At 39.0% G+C, this 25016-nt stretch overlaps 1 protein-coding gene across 2 annotated transcripts in view; it reads left to right on the forward strand.

Annotated features, from left to right (window-relative positions):
* The window catches only part of hdac6 (histone deacetylase 6), a 45544-nt gene that overhangs the window by 14186 nt on the left and 6342 nt on the right, over positions 1 to 25016 (forward strand). For both annotated transcript variants that reach the window (XM_067414392.1, XM_067414391.1), the window contains 11 exons: positions 9126 to 9194; positions 10278 to 10404; positions 10657 to 10722; positions 10810 to 10869; positions 10957 to 11046; positions 11126 to 11232; positions 11331 to 11398; positions 12457 to 12583; positions 12727 to 12855; positions 13035 to 13203; positions 13306 to 13508. In XM_067414392.1, the coding sequence (XP_067270493.1) occupies positions 9126 to 9194; positions 10278 to 10404; positions 10657 to 10722; positions 10810 to 10869; positions 10957 to 11046; positions 11126 to 11232; positions 11331 to 11398; positions 12457 to 12583; positions 12727 to 12855; positions 13035 to 13203; positions 13306 to 13508 (1215 nt within the window). The remainder of the gene's footprint in view (positions 1 to 9125; positions 9195 to 10277; positions 10405 to 10656; positions 10723 to 10809; positions 10870 to 10956; positions 11047 to 11125; positions 11233 to 11330; positions 11399 to 12456; positions 12584 to 12726; positions 12856 to 13034; positions 13204 to 13305; positions 13509 to 25016) is intronic.

A 25016-nucleotide genomic window follows, 5' to 3' on the forward strand; every position in this document is an offset into this window, starting at 1 on the left:
CAGATCATCTTCAGAGCATGTTGACAAAAAGTTATGGAATTCAAGTTGATTCGTCCAATCGTTTTCAATAAACGCACAAACAAATTTTACGTGGAGGTTGCAAAAACACACTAAAGGCTATATCTCCGCAACGCTTTATCGTATTCAAACCAACCTTGGTACATGTCATCACAAGCATGACTTGAAGCAACATGCAGCGTTTCGGCGCAGCGCCACCTACCTGTCCGGAGATACGAAAAATGCCTATTTTGGCTTATAACTTCTGAACCGTTTATCCAAAAATCATAAAATTGGTCTCATTAGATTCAGGGCGTCATGCCGAGTCGACTGATATCCAATTTTACCATGTCGGCCATTTTGGATGTCGGCCATTTTGAATTATGTGCAAAAATGCTGTATTTTATGAACGCATGAACAGATTGTTATGAAACTTGGTATGGGTCATCACCACGATGCCCTGAAGTAGCCTGAGAAGTTTCGAAACAGCGCCACCTAGTGGAGAATTTTTTTTTTCAAACGCTTATAACTTTGGGTGTGGTTGACATATTTTGATGGGAGTGTGTTTTTTGGTCTCCTGAATCCTTGCCGACTCCAACGATACCAGACTTGCCAGGTTTCGGCATATGGTTTGCGCAGAGTTGTAATTTAGTGCTTAAAAAACATTTGCTGATATCTTCGAAACCGCTAGTCCGATCGAGACGAAACCAGCCTCAGAAGTTCGGAAACATAGGTCGATAGCTATACGCTAATGCCCAAATCTCAAAATATTGATAGTAAGGGGTAGTAAAATCCAATCAAAGTCAGGTGTCAGTCATTTTTTACGTGTTTTTTCATATAAATGTCTATAACTCCAAAACAAAATGAAATATTTTCACCAAACTTGACACACATATGTATGGGCTCACTACGAGGACACATAAAAAAATTGGTGGGATTGTGCCTCTTGGTGGCGCTTTAATAAAACAAAACATGAAATTCCCATTGACTTCAATGCAGTATTACGGTTTAAAATGCTAATGCTATAATTTAAGAATGCACTAGTGTATCATTACAAAACTCGGTATGTGTCTTCCGCTCTATGTCCCGAAGATATTCAAAAAGTTTCGGGGCAGCGCCACCTTGTGGTCAAAAGTTGTAATAAAATGTACAAAAATGCTAATAACTTTTGATTAAATTAGCCTATTGTAATGAGACTGGTCATAATACATTCATTGGCTCATGCCGAGAAGATAGATACCAATTTTGCCATATTTTGCAAACATATCTGTGCTCCATCTTGTTATTTGTTAAAAATCTACTTTTTCAAACTCATCCTAGACCGTTTGTCCGATTTTCACCAAAATTGATCCGTATCGTCTTCAGACCATGCTGACAAATAGTTATGGATTTCGGATTGATAGACAAAACAGTTTTCATATACCACTGCAACAGAGTTGAGCCATGATGCAAAAATGACTCTTGAGGCTGTATCTCTGCAATGCTTTGACATATTGACACCAAACTTTGCATGTGTCATTGTCATCTCAATCTGACTAAACCACATCAGTTTCGTAACAGTGACACCTATTGGTCGAAAGTGATAAACCATTAAACCATTATTATTGACTGTATTTAAAATTTTACTGCTATTTTGCCTAAAATCAACTTAATAGGTCCTTAATGGCTCATTGTTGCAGTTGGCTTGAGACTTCCAGCCATGCTGGCATGTCTTGTCTTCTTCTTTGCGCTTGGCCCCGATAATGGCTGCTTGTTATTATTCTGCTTCTTCTTCTTCTTCTTCTTCTTCTTCTTCTTCTTCTTCTTCTTCTTCCGCCATAGGAGTCTCTGGCAGCCCATAGAACCGTATGGTAAAAAGTTGTGAAATTTGGCACACTCATAGAGGCCAGTCTGAGCTGTCACTATAGCAAATTTGGTGCCTCTAACTCAATCCCTCTAGCGCCACCACCTGTCCAAAGTTTCACTCATATTTATGCTTATAACTTTTGACCCCTAAGGGCTAGAAACAAAATTCTTTTTTCATCGGATTCCTTGGCTCAAGCCGATTCGATTTCACCCTATGATGTCATTTTCCGGTATGCAAATTTTCCCGCCATTTTGAATTTTCTGAAAAACCTACTTTTTCGAACTCCTCCTAGGCCGTTGCTCCGATTTTCACGAAAATTGAAACAGATCATCTTCAGAGCATGTTGACAAAAAGTTATGGAATTCAAGTTGATTCGTCTAATCGTTTTCAATAAACGCACAAACAAATTTTACGTGGAGGTTGCAAAAACACACTAAAGGCTATATCTCCGCAACGCTTTATCGTATTCAAACCAACCTTGGTACATGTCATCACAAGCATGACTTGAAGCAACATGCAGCGTTTCGGCGCAGCGCCACCTACCTGTCCGGAGATACGAAAAATGCCTATTTTGGCTTATAACTTCTGAACCGTTTATCCAAAAATCATAAAATTGGTCTCATTAGATTCAGGGCGTCATGCCGAGTCGACTGATATCCAATTTTACCATGTCGGCCATTTTGGATGTCGGCCATTTTGAATTATGTGCAAAAATGCTGTATTTTATGAACGCATGAACAGATTGTTATGAAACTTGGTATGGGTCATCACCACGATGCCCTGAAGTAGCCTGAGAAGTTTCGAAACAGCGCCACCTAGTGGAGAATTTTTTTTTTCAAACGCTTATAACTTTGGGTGTGGTTGACATATTTTGATGGGAGTGTGTTTTTTGGTCTCCTGAATCCTTGCCGACTCCAACGATACCAGACTTGCCAGGTTTCGGCATATGGTTTGCGCAGAGTTGTAATTTAGTGCTTAAAAAACATTTGCTGATATCTTCGAAACCGCTAGTCCGATCGAGACGAAACCAGCCTCAGAAGTTCGGAAACATAGGTCGATAGCTATACGCCAATGCCCAAATCTCAAAATATTGATAGTAAGGGGTAGTAAAATCCAATCAAAGTCAGGTGTCAGTCATTTTTTACGTGTTTTTTCATATAAATGTCTATAACTCCAAAACAAAATGAAATATTTTCACCAAACTTGACACACATATGTATGGGCTCACTACGAGGACACATAAAAAAATTGGTGGGATTGTGCCTCTTGGTGGCGCTATAATAAAACAAAACATGAAATTCCCATTGACTTCAATGCAGTATTACGGTTTAAAATGCTAATGCTATAATTTAAGAATGCACTAGTGTATCATTACAAAACTCGGTATGTGTCTTCCGCTCTATGTCCCGAAGATATTCAAAAAGTTTCGGGGCAGCGCCACCTTGTGGTCAAAAGTTGTAATAAAATGTACAAAAATGCTAATAACTTTTGATTAAATTAGCCTATTGTAATGAGACTGGTCATAATACATTCATTGGCTCATGCCGAGAAGATAGATACCAATTTTGCCATATTTTGCAAACATATCTGTGCTCCATCTTGTTATTTGTTAAAAATCTACTTTTTCAAACTCATCCTAGACCGTTTGTCCGATTTTCACCAAAATTGATCCGTATCGTCTTCAGACCATGCTGACAAATACTTATGGATTTCGGATTGATAGACAAAACAGTTTTCATATACCACTGCAACAGAGTTGAGCCATGATGCAAAAATTACTCTTGAGGCTGTATCTCTGCAATGCTTTGACATATTGACACCAAACTTTGCATGTGTCATTGTCATCTCAATCTGACTAAACCACATCAGTTTCGTAACAGTGACACCTATTGGTCGAAAGTGATAAACCATTAAACCATTATTATTGACTGTATTTAAAATTTGACTGCTATTTTGCCTAAAATCAACTTAATAGGTCCTTAATGGCTCATTGTTGCAGTTGGCTTGAGACTTCCAGCCATGCTGGCATGTCTTGTCTTCTTCTTTGCGCTTGGCCCCGATAATGGCTGCTTGCAGCTATATTTATTATTCTGCTTCTTCTTCTTCTTCTTCTTCTTCTTCTTCCGCCATAGGAGTCTCTGGCAGCCCATAGAACCGTATGGTAAAAAGTTGTGAAATTTGGCACACTCATAGAGGCCAGTCTGAGCTGTCACTATAGCAAATTTGGTGCCTCTAACTCAATCCCTCTAGCGCCACCACCTGTCCAAAGTTTCACTCATATTTATGCTTATAACTTTTGACCCCTAAGGGCTAGAAACAAAATTCTTTTTTCATCGGATTCCTTGGCTCAAGCCGATTCGATTTCACCCTATGATGTCATTTTCCGGTATGCAAATTTTCCCGCCATTTTGAATTTTCTGAAAAACCTACTTTTTCGAACTCCTCCTAGGCCGTTGCTCCGATTTTCACGAAAATTGAAACAGATCATCTTCAGAGCATCTTGACAAAAAGTTATGGAATTCAAGTTGATTCGTCCAATCGTTTTCAATAAACGCACAAACAAATTTTACGTGGAGGTTGCAAAAACACACTAAAGGCTATATCTCCGCAACGCTTTATCGTATTCAAACCAACCTTGGTACATGTCATCACAAGCATGACTTGAAGCAACATGCAGCGTTTCGGCGCAGCGCCACCTACCTGTCCGGAGATACGAAAAATGCCTATTTTGGCTTATAACTTCTGAACCGTTTATCCAAAAATCATAAAATTGGTCTCATTAGATTCAGGGCGTCATGCCGAGTCGACTGATATCCAATTTTACCATGTCGGCCATTTTGGATGTCGGCCATTTTGAATTATGTGCAAAAATGCTGTATTTTATGAACGCATGAACAGATTGTTATGAAACTTGGTATGGGTCATCACCACGATGCCCTGAAGTAGCCTGAGAAGTTTCGAAACAGCGCCACCTAGTGGAGAATTTTTTTTTTCAAACGCTTATAACTTTGGGTGTGGTTGACATATTTTGATGGGAGTGTGTTTTTTGGTCTCCTGAATCCTTGCCGACTCCAACGATACCAGACTTGCCAGGTTTCGGCATATGGTTTGCGCAGAGTTGTAATTTAGTGCTTAAAAAACATTTGCTGATATCTTCGAAACCGCTAGTCCGATCGAGACGAAACCAGCCTCAGAAGTTCGGAAACATAGGTCGATAGCTATACGCTAATGCCCAAATGTCAAAATATTGATAGTAAGGGGTAGTAAAATCCAATCAAAGTCAGGTGTCAGTCCTTTTTTACGTGTTTTTTCATATAAATGTCTATAACTCCAAAACAAAATGAGATATTTTCACCAAACTTGACACACATATGTATGGGCTCACTATGAGGACACATAAAAAAATTGGTGGGATTGTGCCTCTTGGTGGCGCTATAATAAAACAAAACATGAAATTCCCATTGACTTCAATGCAGTATTATGGTTTAAAATGCTAATGCTATAATTTAAGAATGCATTAGCGTATCGTTACAAAACTCGGTATGTGTCTTCCGCTCCATGTCCCGAAGATACTCAAAAAGTTTCGGGGTAGCGCCACCTTGTGGTCAAAAGTTGTAATAAAATGTACAGAAATGCGAATAACTTTTGATTAAATTAACCCATTGTAATGAAACTGGTCATAATACAGTCAATGGCTCATGCCGAGAACATGGATACCAATTGTGCCATATTTTGCAAACCTATCTGTCCTCCGTCTTGTTATTTGTTAAAAACCTACTTTTTCAAACTCATCCTAGACCGTTTGTCCGATTTTCACCAAAATTGATCCGTATCGTCTTCAGACCATGCTGACAAATAGTTATGGATTTCGGATTGATAGACAAAACAGTTTTCATATACCACTGCAACAGAGTTGAGCCATGATGCAAAAATTACTCTTGAGGCTGTATCTCTGCAATGCTTTGACATATTGACACCAAACTTTGCATGTGTCATTGTCATCTCAATCTGACTAAACCACATCAGTTTCGTAACAGTGACACCTATTGGTCGAAAGTGATAAACCATTAAACCATTATTATTGACTGTATTTAAAATTTGACTGCTATTTTGCCTAAAATCAACTTAATAGGTCCTTAATGGCTCATTGTTGCAGTTGGCTTGAGACTTCCAGCCATGCTGGCATGTCTTGTCTTCTTCTTTGCGCTTGGCCCCGATAATGGCTGCTTGCAGCTATATTTAGGGGCCAAGCACCGAAGGTGCGGAGGCACCTATTGAAATCGTTAGTGTTCCTATTATTATTATTCTGCTTCTTCTTCTTCTTCTTTTTCTTCCGCCATAGGAGTCTCTGGCAGCCCATAGAACCGTATGGTAAAAAGTTGTGAAATTTGGCACACTCATAGAGGCCAGTCTGAGCTGTCACTATAGCAAATTTGGTGCCTCTAACTCAATCCCTCTAGCGCCACCACCTGTCCAAAGTTTCACTCATATTTATGCTTATAACTTTTGACCCCTAAGGGCTAGAAACAAAATTCTTTTTTCATCGGATTCCTTGGCTCAAGCCGATTCGATTTCACCCTATGATGTCATTTTCCGGTATGCAAATTTTCCCGCCATTTTGAATTTTCTGAAAAACCTACTTTTTCGAACTCCTCCTAGGCCGTTGCTCCGATTTTCACGAAAATTGAAACGGATCATCTTCAGAGCATGTTGACAAAAAGTTATGGAATTCAAGTTGATTCGTCCAATCGTTTTCAATAAACGCACAAACAAATTTTACGTGGAGGTTGCAAAAACACACTAAAGGCTATATCTCCGCAACGCTTTATCGTATTCAAACCAACCTTGGTACATGTCATCACAAGCATGACTTGAAGCAACATGCAGCGTTTCGGCGCAGCGCCACCTACCTGTCCGGAGATACGAAAAATGCCTATTTTGGCTTATAACTTCTGAACCGTTTATCCAAAAATCATAAAATTGGTCTCATTAGATTCAGGGCGTCATGCCGAGTCGACTGATATCCAATTTTACCATGTCGGCCATTTTGGATGTCGGCCATTTTGAATTATGTGCAAAAATGCTGTATTTTATGAACGCATGAACAGATTGTTATGAAACTTGGTATGGGTCATCACCACGATGCCCTGAAGTAGCCTGAGAAGTTTCGAAACAGCGCCACCTAGTGGAGAATTTTTTTTTTCAAACGCTTATAACTTTGGGTGTGGTTGACATATTTTGATGGGAGTGTGTTTTTTGGTCTCCTGAATCCTTGCCGACTCCAACGATACCAGACTTGCCAGGTTTCGGCATATGGTTTGCGCAGAGTTGTAATTTAGTGCTTAAAAAACATTTGCTGATATCTTCGAAACCGCTAGTCCGATCGAGACGAAACCAGCCTCAGAAGTTCGGAAACATAGGTCGATAGCTATACGCCAATGCCCAAATCTCAAAATATTGATAGTAAGGGGTAGTAAAATCCAATCAAAGTCAGGTGTCAGTCATTTTTTACGTGTTTTTTCATATAAATGTCTATAACTCCAAAACAAAATGAAATATTTTCACCAAACTTGACACACATATGTATGGGCTCACTACGAGGACACATAAAAAAATTGGTGGGATTGTGCCTCTTGGTGGCGCTATAATAAAACAAAACATGAAATTCCCATTGACTTCAATGCAGTATTACGGTTTAAAATGCTAATGCTATAATTTAAGAATGCACTAGTGTATCATTACAAAACTCGGTATGTGTCTTCCGCTCTATGTCCCGAAGATATTCAAAAAGTTTCGGGGCAGCGCCACCTTGTGGTCAAAAGTTGTAATAAAATGTACAAAAATGCTAATAACTTTTGATTAAATTAGCCTATTGTAATGAGACTGGTCATAATACATTCATTGGCTCATGCCGAGAAGATAGATACCAATTTTGCCATATTTTGCAAACATATCTGTGCTCCATCTTGTTATTTGTTAAAAATCTACTTTTTCAAACTCATCCTAGACCGTTTGTCCGATTTTCACCAAAATTGATCCGTATCGTCTTCAGACCATGCTGACAAATACTTATGGATTTCGGATTGATAGACAAAACAGTTTTCATATACCACTGCAACAGAGTTGAGCCATGATGCAAAAATTACTCTTGAGGCTGTATCTCTGCAATGCTTTGACATATTGACACCAAACTTTGCATGTGTCATTGTCATCTCAATCTGACTAAACCACATCAGTTTCGTAACAGTGACACCTATTGGTCGAAAGTGATAAACCATTAAACCATTATTATTGACTGTATTTAAAATTTGACTGCTATTTTGCCTAAAATCAACTTAATAGGTCCTTAATGGCTCATTGTTGCAGTTGGCTTGAGACTTCCAGCCATGCTGGCATGTCTTGTCTTCTTCTTTGCGCTTGGCCCCGATAATGGCTGCTTGCAGCTATATTTATGATTATTATTCTTAATGACGCTTGTTATTTAGAAGAAAATGCCGTTTTTATTGATTTTATTATTATTTAAAAGAAGAAGGTCATTTTTATTATTTTGTCAGTCTGAATTATTTTAGTACTAGTCCGTGCGCAGCTGCCGGGCCAGGCGGGCCTGAAACGTCAGATAAAGCGCACAGGCTCGCGACTGGAGGATTACATATTCCTACAAATCAAACGCTTTGGTAAAGTCACACAAATTAAACATTGACGTTCATGTTGCACAAAAATAAACACTGAATGTTGTTTTTGTGGTTTTTAACAGTGGGTCATATAGCATATCTTTGTCAGTGCGTTTGTGGTGTTAGGAATTGTTTTTCTGCGCATTTTCCCACTAACTCAAACGTGCGTACACCACCTCCTGAGCTGGCGTAGGATTTGAGCGTGCCGTACGCCAACGTCCATATTGATAAATCTCAAAGTCACCGTGGGTTTGGGTGTACGCAAGGTGTACGCTGGAAATTTGGTGTACGCACTTTTGATAAATGAGGGCCATTGTGAGCAATTCATCAGAGCATGTTTGATGATCTCTAGTGATAAAAATGTTTTCATAGTCTTTCATCAAATGTAATGACTTTCGCCACCTCTGAAATGTCTTTAATTTTTCCATTGACATACTCAAATATTAGCCAGTAATATTAGTTGGTTCTGTTTTCATTTATACCACTGAATATTCAAAAAATGTCACATTACAGAAGGTGAATGTCTTTTAAATGCAATTTTCCTGTTGTCTTTAATGAAGTTTATGGTTTGAGAATCTATAACATGGATTGTTGCTTTTCCAATCATGCAGAGTTCTAATTGTGGATTGGGACGTGCATCATGGACAGGGAATCCAGTATATTTTTGAAGAGGATCCCAGGTACATTTGCACACATCATATCACAAATATTCTGTATGAATAGGTGCGTCTCAATTAGTGTACTATTCTGTAACATTTTTTAGTTTACATATAGTCCGAGCAGTGTCTTCACACTAAAAATTACAAAATAGAATAAATACACTTTAAATACCCAGCTGATGGACCCAAAAAACGAAGTGTGGACTAGTGTTGTCAAAAGTACCGACCGCGATACCAAATCGGTACTGAAATGTTAAAAATATGACTCTTTGAGTGCTGTTGAGCGGAATCGTAAACACCTCTGACTGGCCATTGTGCTCACGCGCTCATCAAATAGGTCTATGATTGGCTACTTTGATCAGCGCTTCACAAACATGTTGTAAAAATACATCAATGACGCTTTTCACGGAGCGCTTGCACAGATACACACAGAGCGTTTAAATCATTGTAGCCAATCACAGGCACATCCGATGAGCGCGTGAGCACAATGACCAGTCAGGTGTTTACAATTACAGCTCAACAGCGCTCGAAGCGTCACATTTTTAACATTTCTGTACCGATTTGGTATTGCGGTCGGTACTTTTGACAACACTAGTGTGGACTGATGGACGCTTTACCAGCTTTAAGGCCATTACATACTACACAAGAACAGATAAATAGTTCTCGCTCCCAGGGCTGGGAAAACAAAATGACGTAATTTTGTTCTCACAGCCCTGGTTTGGGAGTTCTCGCACCTTGTTCTCGACACATCGTCAGAGCAGAACTTTTTCTTGTGGGTGTATGAGAACTATTATGTGATTGGCCAGACATTTAAAGTAGGAGGGGTTAATGCAGAGAAACGGACATGTTTGGCACCTGCTTTTTTTCTTGAAGTGTGGAATGTCCTGGCCAGAACGAACTTTGTTCTTGTGGATTATGTACCAAGCTAGCAAGCTCTAATAACTTAGAGGAGTCGGAGGGGCTGTCAGACTCTGACAGTGAAAGATAAAACCTTATAAAATGTATACACTACACGGATATACATGGTGCATAGTATATTAGATAGTGTGTCACTTGGGATGTATATAACGTCTGGCATCTCATCTCTTTCCTCCTGTGTGGCAGTGTGCTGTATTTCTCAGTGCACAGATATGAAGATGGCTCGTTCTGGCCGCATCTCAAGGAGTCTGACAGCAGCTCGGTGGGTTCAGGAGCAGGTCAGGGCTACAATATTAACCTGCCCTGGAACAAGGTACACCATGCTAATTTTCTCCGCTTTTCAATGTTTATGTGACTTCGAGAGGTTAACCGATTTACAATTGCATGTAGAAGTACTTAGACGTGTTAAATTTCACAGCTGAGGTTAAAAATGGTCATTTGAAACTAACTTACCACCTTGACTAACATTAATAGTGGACTATAAAGGAAAAAATAAAGAAGTGTGAGAGGATATGGTCTGTGTAGGAGCTGCTGACTGTGGCCTGATCTCTTTATTTAACTCCAGGTAGGGATGGAAGATGGGGATTACATCACAGCTTTCCAGCAGCTCCTCCTGCCTGTAGCATATGAGGTACACCTTTCATATCAGTCACCTGCACATCTAAATTAATGTTTTATCGTCTATTAATGAGTGATCTCTTATGTATGTTCTTCACAGTTTCAGCCTCAACTGGTGTTAGTAGCGGCCGGCTTTGACTCTGTGATCGGTGACCCAAAGGTGTGATGCACAGCTTCAATCCATCTAATATAATTTTCCAAAATTCATTCCATTATGTTAATTATTTAAAGTGTTTTGCGTGTCTAGGGTGAGATGCGAGTGAGTCCACAATGTTTCTCCATCCTGACCCATATGCTGAAAGGTGTAGCACAGGGCCGCCTCGTGCTAGCTCTGGAGGTATGATCATATTATGCCATAAGAAAGAAAAACATCTTTATTTTGGTTAACATCTCACACACACAATTTCATCTGTTAGGGTGGGTATAGCCTCCAGTCCACAGCAGAGGGTGTTTGCGCTAGTGTGAGGTCATTGCTTGGTGACCCCTGCCCTCACCTGCCCTCTCCTGGTGCTCCAAGTGAGAAGTGAGTGAACTGAGGAGCACATCTGCCTATATTCTTTTACATTTCTATCTCTTACTTCCTATTTTCTTTGTTTTTTTGGGGGGTGTTTTTTATTGCAGTGCCCTGAAGTCCATCTCAAAGACCATCTCTGCCTTGTATCCATTTTGGAAGAGTCTTCAGACTTTTGGTAAGAACCAAAATAATTAGATCATTAAAAATTCAGATCACCATATTGTTTTGATGCAATCATGAAAAATAATAAAAACTATTTATACATCTAGTGATTAAGAAAAGTGTATCATAAATAAGTTGGTATATAGAAATTTTGTAAAATTCGAAAATCTTAACTACAAATATTTTCTCTCTCTCTCTCTCTCTCTCTCTCTCTCTCTCTCTCTCTCTCTCTCTCTCTCTCTCTCTCTCTCTCTCTCTCTCTCTCTCTCTCTCATCTAAATATGTTAACACATAGTCAAACCAAAAATTATTCAGACACTAGATATAATTGTTTACTAGTGGGTGCAGGACACTAATAGTTCATTTATGTAAGTGAGGACAGCAAAAATAAAGTAAACTGACATATTATACCCAACAATTCTTCATTCAGTGGAAAAAATGTATAAAGATTTGGGACCAACATTATTCAGACACTTTGACCTGAGCATGTTTTGATGAAGTGTTTTTTTCATTTATTGTTAATGCGATAACCTTTTACACGACAGACTAAACAAAATGAAGCATTGCTTGCTCATTGGTTGACCTAGATTAATATGATCTAATTGTGTACTTAAATTAAACAGCTAACAGCTGATTGGTTGACTAATCCATTACATACCTTTTTATCAAAATTATCTGACATTATCAAGATGAATGAATTCTGACAAAGTTTTAATCTGTGATCTAAGTTCTATGAGTTCTTGTGATATTTTATTACAATTTTCTAAACTTTAGTGTGATCATGTGAGAAAATATTGAAGGTGTATGAATAAATTTAGGTTTTACTGTATATGTATATGTAAGTTATTTGAAACAGCATGGAAATTCATTGGTCATTGTGATTTCATTGGGAAATTATATTATCATGTCATCTTTAGATAAAAAGTTAGCGCTTAGCTACAAACCAGTAAACAATATCCAACGTCATATTTGCTCAAGCATTCAAAGTGCCAATCATTTGTTACAACTGGCACCTTGGTGAAAGCTTTGTATGTTTTCTTGGCTCTTGAATGTGTGTTTGATGACCTTCAGAGGGGGGTCCTCTGTCCGATGACTCTACCCTGCCCGCTCCAGTATGTGCAGACGTGAAGGTTTCTTCTCCAATCACTGGGCTAGTTTATGACCAGAGAATGATGCTTCATCACAACATGTGGGATGGGTGAGAGGGACTCCTGCTTTCATAACATAAGCACCACAATAACCAAGTGACAGCTGAAAAGTGACAGTTTTTTTCATTTGTGTGTATTTTTGGTTATTTGGTTGTGCATAATACATAAGATGAGGATGTATTGATTCCTACAGCCATCACCCAGAGCTCCCTCAGAGAATTTCCCGGATCTTTTCCCGACATGAGGAGTTGGGCCTGCTGTCCCGTTGCCATCGGATACCAGCTCGCTTGGCAACAGAGGAAGAGTTGGCACTCTGTCACAGGTGAAATGCATTCAGACGAGTAAATAAATAATGATCACAATAATTTTTGAATTGACATGCAAAACCGTATTTTATTTGCGTGATTAACATTTTCTCAAAAAATAATACATTATCTCTTTTCAATGATCATTTGATTAGTAAAACTAATAATTGATTTTGCTCTATCTCTCTTGTGCTAGTTCTAAACACATAAGCACTATTAAGAATACGGAGCACATGAAACCCAGAGAGCTGCACCGACTGGGGAATGATTACAACTCTATCTACATCAATAATGAGAGCTACACCTGTGCCCTGATGGCTGCTGGGTCATGTTTTAACTCCGTGCAGGCTATACTCACAGGCCAGGTCTGTCTTTTTGTCTTTAGTTTGTCTCAGTGTACAGCATACTGTAATATTACTACTTGTATTTGTTCCTAGGTGTCCTCAATTATTTGTTTTGTCCTGTAGGTGAGAAACGGTGTTGCCATAGTCCGTCCTCCCGGCCATCATGCAGAGAAAGACACAGCTTGTGGTTTCTGTTTCTTTAATACAGCCGCTTTGGCCGCACGCTATGCCCAGAGCATCACGCACAAATCCCTGCGTGTCCTCATCGTCGATTGGGATGTTCATCATGGAAACGGGACGCAGCACATCTTTGAGGAGGATGACAGGTTTGTTCAGACCCGCAGTTAACCATAAGCTCATATAGTGTACACATTGGTCTGGATCAGTGCTGTTATTGTTAACTAAAACAATCACAAAAAAAATTGTGCATTTAAATAAATCTGAAATAAAATATAAATATTCAATGAAAGTTCAATTTTAAGTTGAATGACTAAAACTAAAATAAAAATTAAAGCTAAATAAAAGATAAACAATTACAAAAAACAAACAAACTTGAAAAAGTAATTAATAAAAACGTATTTAAATATTCATATATACTGTAATAGTATATAAATAATACTAAAGTAACACTGGTCTGTATTCCAAAGTCCATAAGAGGTCCATTTATAAAATATAGCTGCAAGCAGCAATTCCGGGGCCAAGCGCAAAGAAGAAAATGAGACATGCCAGCATGGCCGGAAGTGACCAGCTGCAAAAATTTACAGTTTGGTGTCAAAATGTCAAAACATTGCAGAGATACAACCTTAAGAGTCATTTTGGCATCGTGCCTCAGCGCAAAGAAGAAAATGACACATGCCAGCATGGCTGGGAGTGACCAGCTGCAAAAATGAACCATTAAAGACCTATTAACATAAGCTGAGGCAAAAAAGATATACAATTATACATAAAGTTACAAATTAATTATGTATCACTTTTTACCTATAGGTGGCGCTGTGACCAAATGAATGTGGTGTGGTCAGGGTGAGATAACAATGACACATGCACAGTTTGCTGTCAATATGTCAAAACATTGCAGAGATACAACCTTAAGAGTCATTTTGGCATCATGCCTCAGCTTCGTCGCTGTGTTAAACAAAAACTATTTAATCGATTGATGTGAAATCAATAACTTTGTGTCGGGATGGGCTGAAGATGATACGAGTCAATTTTGGTGAAAATCGGACAAACGGCCTAGGAGGAGTTTGAAAAAGTAGGTTTTTAACTAATAACAAGATGGAGGAGAGGACGTTTGACCAAATATGGCAAAATTGATATCTATGTTCTCAGCAGTAGCCAAGGAATGTATTATGACCAGGTTCATCATAATAGGTTAATTTATTCAAAAGGTATTAGCCTTTGTGTAAATTTTGTTATACATTTTGACCACAAGGTGGCACTGCCCCGAAACTTTTTGAGCACCTTCAGGGCATGGTGCAGAAGACACATAACAAGTTTCGTAACGATATGCTAATGCATTCATAAAATACAGCATTTTTAGACAAAATTCAAAATGGCCGACGCCCAAAATGGGTAAAACGGGATAATTGGATATCTATCGACTCGGCATGATGTCCCGAATCTAACAAGACCACTTTTATGATTTTTGGAAAAACCCATCAGAAGTTATAAGCCAAAATAGCCATTTTTTGTATCTCCGGACCAGTAGGTGGCACTGCACCGAAATGCTGCAGATCACTTCAAGTCATGCTCATGATGACATGTACCAAGTTTGGGTTGAATATGATAAAGCATTGCAGAGATACTGCCTTAAGAGTATTTTTGCAACTGCTACGTAAAATTTGTTTGCGCATTTATCAAAAACGATTCGACGAATCAACTTGACTTTAATAACTTTTTGTTGGCATGGTCTGAAGATGATCTGGTTCAATTTTCGTGAAAATCAGAGCAACGGCCTAGGAGGAGTTCGAAAAAGTAGCTTTTTTGGAAAATTCAAAATGGCGGGAAAATTTTCATGACGGAAAATGACGTCATAGGGTGCAATCGAATCGGCTTGATCCAAGGAATCAAAGGAAAAAAGAATTTTGTTCCTAGCTATTATGGTTCAAAAGTTATTAGCATAAACATAAGTGCAACTTTGGACAGGTGGTGGCGCTAGAGGGATTGAATTGGAGACTCAAAATTTGCTATAGTGACAGATGGGACTGTCCTCTATCTGTGTGCCAAATTTCACAACTTTTTACCATACGGTTCTATGGGCTGCCATAGACTCAAGAGCGGAAGAAGAATAATAATAATAATAATAAATATAGCTGCAAGCAGCAATTCCGGGGCCAAGCGCAAAGAAGAAAATGAGACATGCCAGCATGGCTGGAAGTGACCAGCTGCAAAAATGCACAGTTTGGTGTCAATATGTCAAAACATTGCAGAGATACAACCTTAAGAGTCATTTTGGCATCATGCCTCAGCGCAAAGAAGAAAATGGGACATGCCAGCATGGCTAGGAGTGACCAGCTGCAAAAATGAACCATCAAAGACCTATTAACATAAGCTGAGGCAAAAAAAGATATACAATTATACATAAAGTTAAAAATTAATAATGTATCACTTTTTACCTATAGGTGGCGCTGTGACCAAATGAATGTGGTGTGGTCAGGGTGAGATAACAATGACACATGCACAGTTTGCTGTCAATATGTCAAAACATTGCAGAGATACACCCTTAAGAGTCATTTTGGCATCATGCCTCAGCTTCGTCGCTGTGTTAAACAAAAACGATTTAATCTATTGATGTGAAATCAATAACTTTGTGTCGGGATGGGCTGAAGATGATACGAGTCAATTTTGGTGAAAATCGGACAAACGGCCTAGGAGGAGTTTGAAAAAGTAGGTTTTTAACTAATAACAAGATGGAGGAGAGGACGTTTTACCAAATATGGCAAAATTGATATCTATGTTCTCAGCAGTAGCCAAGGAATGTATTATGACCAGTTTCATCATAATAGGTTAATTTATTCAAAAGTTATTAACCTTTGTGTAAATTTTGTTATACATTTTGACCACAAGGTGGCACTGCCCCGAAACTTTTTGAGCACCTTCAGGGCATGGTGCAGAAGACACATAACAAGTTGCGTAACGATATGCTAATGCATTCGTAAAATACAGCATTTTTAGACAAAATTCAAAATGGCCGACGCCCAAAATGGGTGATACGGGATAGTTGGATATATATCGACTCGGCATGATGTCCTGAATCTAACAAGACCACTTTTATGATTTTTGGAAAAACCCATCAGAAGTTATAAGCCAAAATAGCCATTTTTTGTATCTCCGGACCAGTAGGTGGCACTGCACCGAAACGCTGTAGATCACTTCAAGTCATGCTCGTGATGACATGTACCAAGTTTGGGTTGAATACGATAAAGCATTGCAGAGATACAGCCTTAAGAGTATTTTTGCAACTGCTACGTAAAATTTGTTTGCGCATTTATCAAAAACGATTCGACTAATCAACTTGCCTTTAATAACTTTTTGTTGGCATGGTCTGAAGATGATCTGGTTCAATTTTCGTGAAAATCAGAGCAACGGCCTAGGAGGAGTTCGAAAAAGTAGCTTTTTTGGAAAATTCAAAATGACGGGAAAATTTTCATGACGGAAAATGACGTCATAGGGTGCAATCGAATCGGCTTGAGCCACGGAATCAAGGGAAAAAAGAATTTTGTTTCTAGCCCTTATGGTTCAAAAGTTATTAGCATAAACATAAGTGCAACTTTGGACAGGCGGTGGCGCTAGAGGGATTGAATTGGAGACTCAAAATTTGCTATAGTGACAGATGGGACTGTCTTCTATCTGTGTGCCAAATTTCACAACTTTTTACCATACGGTTCTATGGGCTGCCATAGACTCAAGAGCGGAAGAAGAATAATAATAATAATAATAATAATAATAATAATAGGAACGGCTACGATTACAATAGGTGCCTCCGCACCTTCGGTGCTTGGCCCCTAATAATAATAAATATAGCTGCAAGCAGCAATTCCGGGGCCAAGCGCAAAGAAGAAAATGAGACATGCCAGCATGGCCGGAAGTGACCAGCTGCAAAAATGCACAGTTTGGTGTCAAAATGTCAAAACATTGCAGAGATACAACCTTAAGAGTCATTTTGGCATCGTGCCTCAGCGCAAAGAAGAAAATGACACATGCCAGCATGGCTGGGAGTGACCAGCTGCAAAAATGAACCATTAAAGACCTATTAACATAAGCTGAGGCAAAAAAGATATACAATTATACATAAAGTTACAAATTAATTATGTATCACTTTTTACCTATAGGTGGCGCTGTGACCAAATGAATGTGGTGTGGTCAGGGTGAGATAACAATGACACATGCACAGTTTGCTGTCAATATGTCAAAACATTGCAGAGATACAACCTTAAGAGTCATTTTGGCATCATGCCTCAGCTTCGTCGCTGTGTTAAACAAAAACTATTTAATCGATTGATGTGAAATCAATAACTTTGTGTCGGGATGGGCTGAAGATGATACGAGTCAATTTTGGTGAAAATCGGACAAACGGCCTAGGAGGAGTTTGAAAAAGTAGGTTTTTAACTAATAACAAGATGGAGGAGAGGACGTTTGACCAAATATGGCAAAATTGATATCTATGTTCTCAGCAGTAGCCAAGGAATGTATTATGACCAGGTTCATCATAATAGGTTAATTTATTCAAAAGGTATTAGCCTTTGTGTAAATTTTGTTATACATTTTGACCACAAGGTGGCACTGCCCCGAAACTTTTTGAGCACCTTCAGGGCATGGTGCAGAAGACACATAACAAGTTTCGTAACGATATGCTAATGCATTCATAAAATACAGCATTTTTAGACAAAATTCAAAATGGCCGACGCCCAAAATGGGTAAAACGGGATAATTGGATATCTATCGACTCGGCATGATGTCCCGAATCTAACAAGACCACTTTTATGATTTTTGGAAAAACCCATCAGAAGTTATAAGCCAAAATAGCCATTTTTTGTATCTCCGGACCAGTAGGTGGCACTGCACCGAAATGCTGCAGATCACTTCAAGTCATGCTCATGATGACATGTACCAAGTTTGGGTTGAATATGATAAAGCATTGCAGAGATACTGCCTTAAGAGTATTTTTGCAACTGCTACGTAAAATTTGTTTGCGCATTTATCAAAAACGATTCGACGAATCAACTTGACTTTAATAACTTTTTGTTGGCATGGTCTGAAGATGATCTGGTTCAATTTTCGTGAAAATCAGAGCAACGGCCTAGGAGGAGTTCGAAAAAGTAGCTTTTTTGGAAAATTCAAAATGGCGGGAAAATTTTCATGACGGAAAATGACGTCATAGGGTGCAATCGAATCGGCTTGATCCAAGGAATCAAAGGAAAAAAGAATTTTGTTCCTAGCTATTATGGTTCAAAAGTTATTAGCATAAACATAAGTGCAACTTTGGACAGGTGGTGGCGCTAGAGGGATTGAATTGGAGACTCAAAATTTGCTATAGTGACAGATGGGACTGTCCTCTATCTGTGTGCCAAATTTCACAACTTTTTACCATACGGTTCTATGGGCTGCCATAGACTCAAGAGCGGAAGAAGAATAATAATAAATATAGCTGCAAGCAGCCATTATCGGGGCCAAGCGCAAAGAAGAAGACAAGACATGCCAGCATGGCTGGAAGTCTCAAGCCAACTGCAACAATGAGCCATTAAGGACCTATTAAGTTGATTTTAGGCAAAATAGCAGTCAAATTTTAAATACAGTCAATAATAATGGTTTAATGGTTTATCACTTTCGACCAATAGGTGTCACTGTTACGAAACTGATGTGGTTTAGTCAGATTGAGATGACAATGACACATGCAAAGTTTGGTGTCAATATGTCAAAGCATTGCAGAGATACAGCCTCAAGAGTAATTTTTGCATCATGGCTCAACTCTGTTGCAGTGGTATATGAAAACTGTTTTGTCTATCAATCCGAAATCCATAACTATTTGTCAGCATGGTCTGAAGACGATACGGATCAATTTTGGTGAAAATCGGACAAACGGTCTAGGATGAGTTTGAAAAAGTAGATTTTTAACAAATAACAAGATGGAGCACAGATATGTTTGCAAAATATGGCAAAATTGGTATCTATCTTCTCGGCATGAGCCAATGAATGTATTATGACCAGTCTCATTACAATAGGCTAATTTAATCAAAAGTTATTAGCATTTTTGTACATTTTATTACAACTTTTGACCACAAGGTGGCGCTGCCCCGAAACTTTTTGAATATGTTCGGGACATAGAGCGGAAGACACATACCGAGTTTTGTAATGATACACTAGTGCATTCTTAAATTATAGCATTAGCATTTTAAACCGTAATACTGCATTGAAGTCAATGGGAATTTCATGTTTTGTTTTATTATAGCGCCACCAAGAGGCACAATCCCACCAATTTTTTTATGTGTCCTCGTAGTGAGCCCATACATATGTGTGTCAAGTTTGGTGAAAATATTTCATTTTGTTTTGGAGTTATAGACATTTATATGAAAAAACACGTAAAAAATGACTGACACCTGACTTTGATTGGATTTTACTACCCCTTACTATCAATATTTTGAGATTTGGGCATTAGCGTATAGCTATCGACCTATGTTTCCGAACTTCTGAGGCTGGTTTCGTCTCGATCGGACTAGCGGTTTCGAAGATATCAGCAAATGTTTTTTAAGCACTAAATTACAACTCTGCGCAAACCATATGCCGAAACCTGGCAAGTCTGGTATCGTTGGAGTCGGCAAGGATTCAGGAGACCAAAAAACACACTCCCATCAAAATATGTCAACCACACCCAAAGTTATAAGCGTTTGAAAAAAAAAATTCTCCACTAGGTGGCGCTGTTTCGAAACTTCTCAGGCTACTTCAGGGCATCGTGGTGATGACCCATACCAAGTTTCATAACAATCTGTTCATGCGTTCATAAAATACAGCATTTTTGCACATAATTCAAAATGGCCGACATCCAAAATGGCCGACATGGTAAAATTGGATATCAGTCGACTCGGCATGACGCCCTGAATCTAATGAGACCAATTTTATGATTTTTGGATAAACGGTTCAGAAGTTATAAGCCAAAATAGGCATTTTTCGTATCTCCGGACAGGTAGGTGGCGCTGCGCCGAAACGCTGCATGTTGCTTCAAGTCATGCTTGTGATGACATGTACCAAGGTTGGTTTGAATACGATAAAGCGTTGCGGAGATATAGCCTTTAGTGTGTTTTTGCAACCTCCACGTAAAATTTGTTTGTGCGTTTATTGAAAACGATTGGACGAATCAACTTGAATTCCATAACTTTTTGTCAACATGCTCTGAAGATGATCTGTTTCAATTTTCGTGAAAATCGGAGCAACGGCCTAGGAGGAGTTCGAAAAAGTAGGTTTTTCAGAAAATTCAAAATGGCGGGAAAATTTGCATACCGGAAAATGACATCATAGGGTGAAATCGAATCGGCTTGAGCCAAGGAATCCGATGAAAAAAGAATTTTGTTTCTAGCCCTTAGGGGTCAAAAGTTATAAGCATAAATATGAGTGAAACTTTGGACAGGTGGTGGCGCTAGAGGGATTGAGTTAGAGGCACCAAATTTGCTATAGTGACAGCTCAGACTGGCCTCTATGAGTGTGCCAAATTTCACAACTTTTTACCATACGGTTCTATGGGCTGCCAGAGACTCCTATGGCGGAAAAAGAAGAAGAAGAAGCAGAATAATAATAGGAACACTAACGATTTCAATAGGTGCCTCCGCACCTTCGGTGCTTGGCCCCTAACAAGCAGCCATTATCGGGGCCAAGCGCAAAGAAGAAGACAAGACATGCCAGCATGGCTGGAAGTCTCAAGCCAACTGCAACAATGAGCCATTAAGGACCTATTAAGTTGATTTTAGGCAAAATAGCAGTCAAATTTTAAATACAGTCAATAATAATGGTTTAATGGTTTATCACTTTCGACCAATAGGTGTCACTGTTACGAAACTGATGTGGTTTAGTCAGATTGAGATGACAATGACACATGCAAAGTTTGGTGTCAATATGTCAAAGCATTGCAGAGATACAGCCTCAAGAGTAATTTTTGCATCATGGCTCAACTCTGTTGCAGTGGTATATGAAAACTGTTTTGTCTATCAATCCGAAATCCATAAGTATTTGTCAGCATGGTCTGAAGACGATACGGATCAATTTTGGTGAAAATCGGACAAACGGTCTAGGATGAGTTTGAAAAAGTAGATTTTTAACAAATAACAAGATGGAGCACAGATATGTTTGCAAAATATGGCAAAATTGGTATCTATCTTCTCGGCATGAGCCAATGAATGTATTATGACCAGTCTCATTACAATAGGCTAATTTAATCAAAAGTTATTAGCATTTTTGTACATTTTATTACAACTTTTGACCACAAGGTGGCGCTGCCCCGAAACTTTTTGAATATCTTCGGGACATAGAGCGGAAGACACATACCGAGTTTTGTAATGATACACTAGTGCATTCTTAAATTATAGCATTAGCATTTTAAACCGTAATACTGCATTGAAGTCAATGGGAATTTCATGTTTTGTTTTATTATAGCGCCACCAAGAGGCACAATCCCACCAATTTTTTTATGTGTCCTCGTAGTGAGCCCATACATATGTGTGTCAAGTTTGGTGAAAATATTTCATTTTGTTTTGGAGTTATAGACATTTATATGAAAAAACACGTAAAAAATGACTGACACCTGACTTTGATTGGATTTTACTACCCCTTACTATCAATATTTTGAGATTTGGGCATTAGCGTATAGCTATCGACCTATGTTTCCGAACTTCTGAGGCTGGTTTCGTCTCGATCGGACTAGCGGTTTCGAAGATATCAGCAAATGTTTTTTAAGCGCTAAATTACAACTCTGCGCAAACCATATGCCGAAACCTGGCAAGTCTGGTATCGTTGGAGTCGGCAAGGATTCAGGAGACCAAAAAACACACTCCCATCAAAATATGTCAACCACACCCAAAGTTATAAGCGTTTGAAAAAAAAAATTCTCCACTAGGTGGCGCTGTTTCGAAACTTCTCAGGCTACTTCAGGGCATCGTGGTGATGACCCATACCAAGTTTCATAACAATCTGTTCATGCGTTCATAAAATACAGCATTTTTGCACATAATTCAAAATGGCCGACATCCAAAATGGCCGACATGGTAAAATTGGATATCAGTCGACTCGGCATGACGCCCTGAATCTAATGAGACCAATTTTATGATTTTTGGATAAACGGTTCAGAAGTTATAAGCCAAAATAGGCATTTTTCGTATCTCCGGACAGGTAGGTGGCGCTGCGCCGAAACGCTGCATGTTGCTTCAAGTCATGCTTGTGATGACATGTACCAAGGTTGGTTTGAATACGATAAAGCGTTGCGGAGATATAGCCTTTAGTGTGTTTTTGCAACCTCCACGTAAAATTTGTTTGTGCGTTTATTGAAAACGATTGGACGAATCAACTTGAATTCCATAACTTTTTGTCAACATGCTCTGAAGATGATCTGTTTCAATTTTCGTGAAAATCGGAGCAACGGCCTAGGAGGAGTTCGAAAAAGTAGGTTTTTCAGAAAATTCAAAATGGCGGGAAAATTTGCATACCGGAAAATGACATCATAGGGTGAAATCGAATCGGCTTGAGCCAAGGAATCCGATGAAAAAAGAATTTTGTTTCTAGCCCTTAGGGGTCAAAAGTTATAAGCATAAATATGAGTGAAACTTTGGACAGGTGGTGGCGCTAGAGGGATTGAGTTAGAGGCACCAAATTTGCTATAGTGACAGCTCAGACTGGCCTCTATGAGTGTGCCAAATTTCACAACTTTTTACCATACGGTTCTATGGGCTGCCAGAGACTCCTATGGCGGAAGAAGAAGAAGAAGAAGAAGAAGCAGAATAATAATAATAGGAACACTAACAATTTCAATAGGTGCCTCCGCACCTTCGGTGCTTGGCCCCTAATAATAGGAACACTAACGATTTCAATAGGTGCCTCCGCACCTTCGGTGCTTGGCCCCTAAATATAGCTGCAAGCAGCCATTATCGGGGCCAAGCGCAAAGAAGAAGACAAGACATGCCAGCATGGCTGGAAGTCTCAAGCCAACTGCAACAATGAGCCATTAAGGACCTATTAAGTTGATTTTAGGCAAAATAGCAGTCAAATTTTAAATACAGTCAATAATAATGGTTTAATGGTTTATCACTTTCGACCAATAGGTGTCACTGTTACGAAACTGATGTGGTTTAGTCAGATTGAGATGACAATGACACATGCAAAGTTTGGTGTCAATATGTCAAAGCATTGCAGAGATACAGCCTCAAGAGTAATTTTTGCATCATGGCTCAACTCTGTTGCAGTGGTATATGAAAACTGTTTTGTCTATCAATCCGAAATCCATAACTATTTGTCAGCATGGTCTGAAGACGATACGGATCAATTTTGGTGAAAATCGGACAAACGGTCTAGGATGAGTTTGAAAAAGTAGGTTTTTAACAAATAACAAGACGGAGGACAGATAGGTTTGCAAAATATGGCACAATTGGTATCCATGTTCTCGGCATGAGCCATTGACTGTATTATGACCAGTTTCATTACAATGGGTTAATTTAATCAAAAGTTATTCGCATTTCTGTACATTTTATTACAACTTTTGACCACAAGGTGGCGCTACCCCGAAACTTTTTGAGTATCTTCAGGACATGGAGCGGAAGACACATACCGAGTTTTGTAACGATACGCTAATGCATTCTTAAATTATAGCATTAGCATTTTAAACCGTAATACTGCATTGAAGTCAATGGGAATTTCATGTTTTGTTTTATTATAGCGCCACCAAGAGGCACAATCCCACCAATTTTTTTATGTGTCCTCATAGTGAGCCCATACATATGTGTGTCAAGTTTGGTGAAAATATCTCATTTTGTTTTGGAGTTATAGACATTTATATGAAAAAACACGTAAAAAAGGACTGACACCTGACTTTGATTGGATTTTACTACCCCTTACTATCAATATTTTGAGATTTGGGCATTAGCGTATAGCTATCGACCTATGTTTCCGAACTTCTGAGGCTGGTTTCGTCTCGATCGGACTAGCGGTTTCGAAGATATCAGCAAATGTTTTTTAAGCACTAAATTACAACTCTGCGCAAACCATATGCCGAAACCTGGCAAGTCTGGTATCGTTGGAGTCGGCAAGGATTCAGGAGACCAAAAAACACACTCCCATCAAAATATGTCAACCACACCCAAAGTTATAAGCGTTTGAAAAAAAAAATTCTCCACTAGGTGGCGCTGTTTCGAAACTTCTCAGGCTACTTCAGGGCATCGTGGTGATGACCCATACCAAGTTTCATAACAATCTGTTCATGCGTTCATAAAATACAGCATTTTTGCACATAATTCAAAATGGCCGACATCCAAAATGGCCGACATGGTAAAATTGGATATCAGTCGACTCGGCATGACGCCCTGAATCTAATGAGACCAATTTTATGATTTTTGGATAAACGGTTCAGAAGTTATAAGCCAAAATAGGCATTTTTCGTATCTCCGGACAGGTAGGTGGCGCTGCGCCGAAACGCTGCATGTTGCTTCAAGTCATGCTTGTGATGACATGTACCAAGGTTGGTTTGAATTCGATAAAGCGTTGCGGAGATATAGCCTTTAGTGTGTTTTTGCAACCTCCACGTAAAATTTGTTTGTGCGTTTATTGAAAACGATTGGACGAATCAACTTGAATTCCATAACTTTTTG

This window comes from Pseudorasbora parva, chromosome 13, assembly GCF_024679245.1.
Source record: "Pseudorasbora parva isolate DD20220531a chromosome 13, ASM2467924v1, whole genome shotgun sequence".
Taxonomy (NCBI): Eukaryota; Metazoa; Chordata; class Actinopteri; order Cypriniformes; family Gobionidae; genus Pseudorasbora; species Pseudorasbora parva.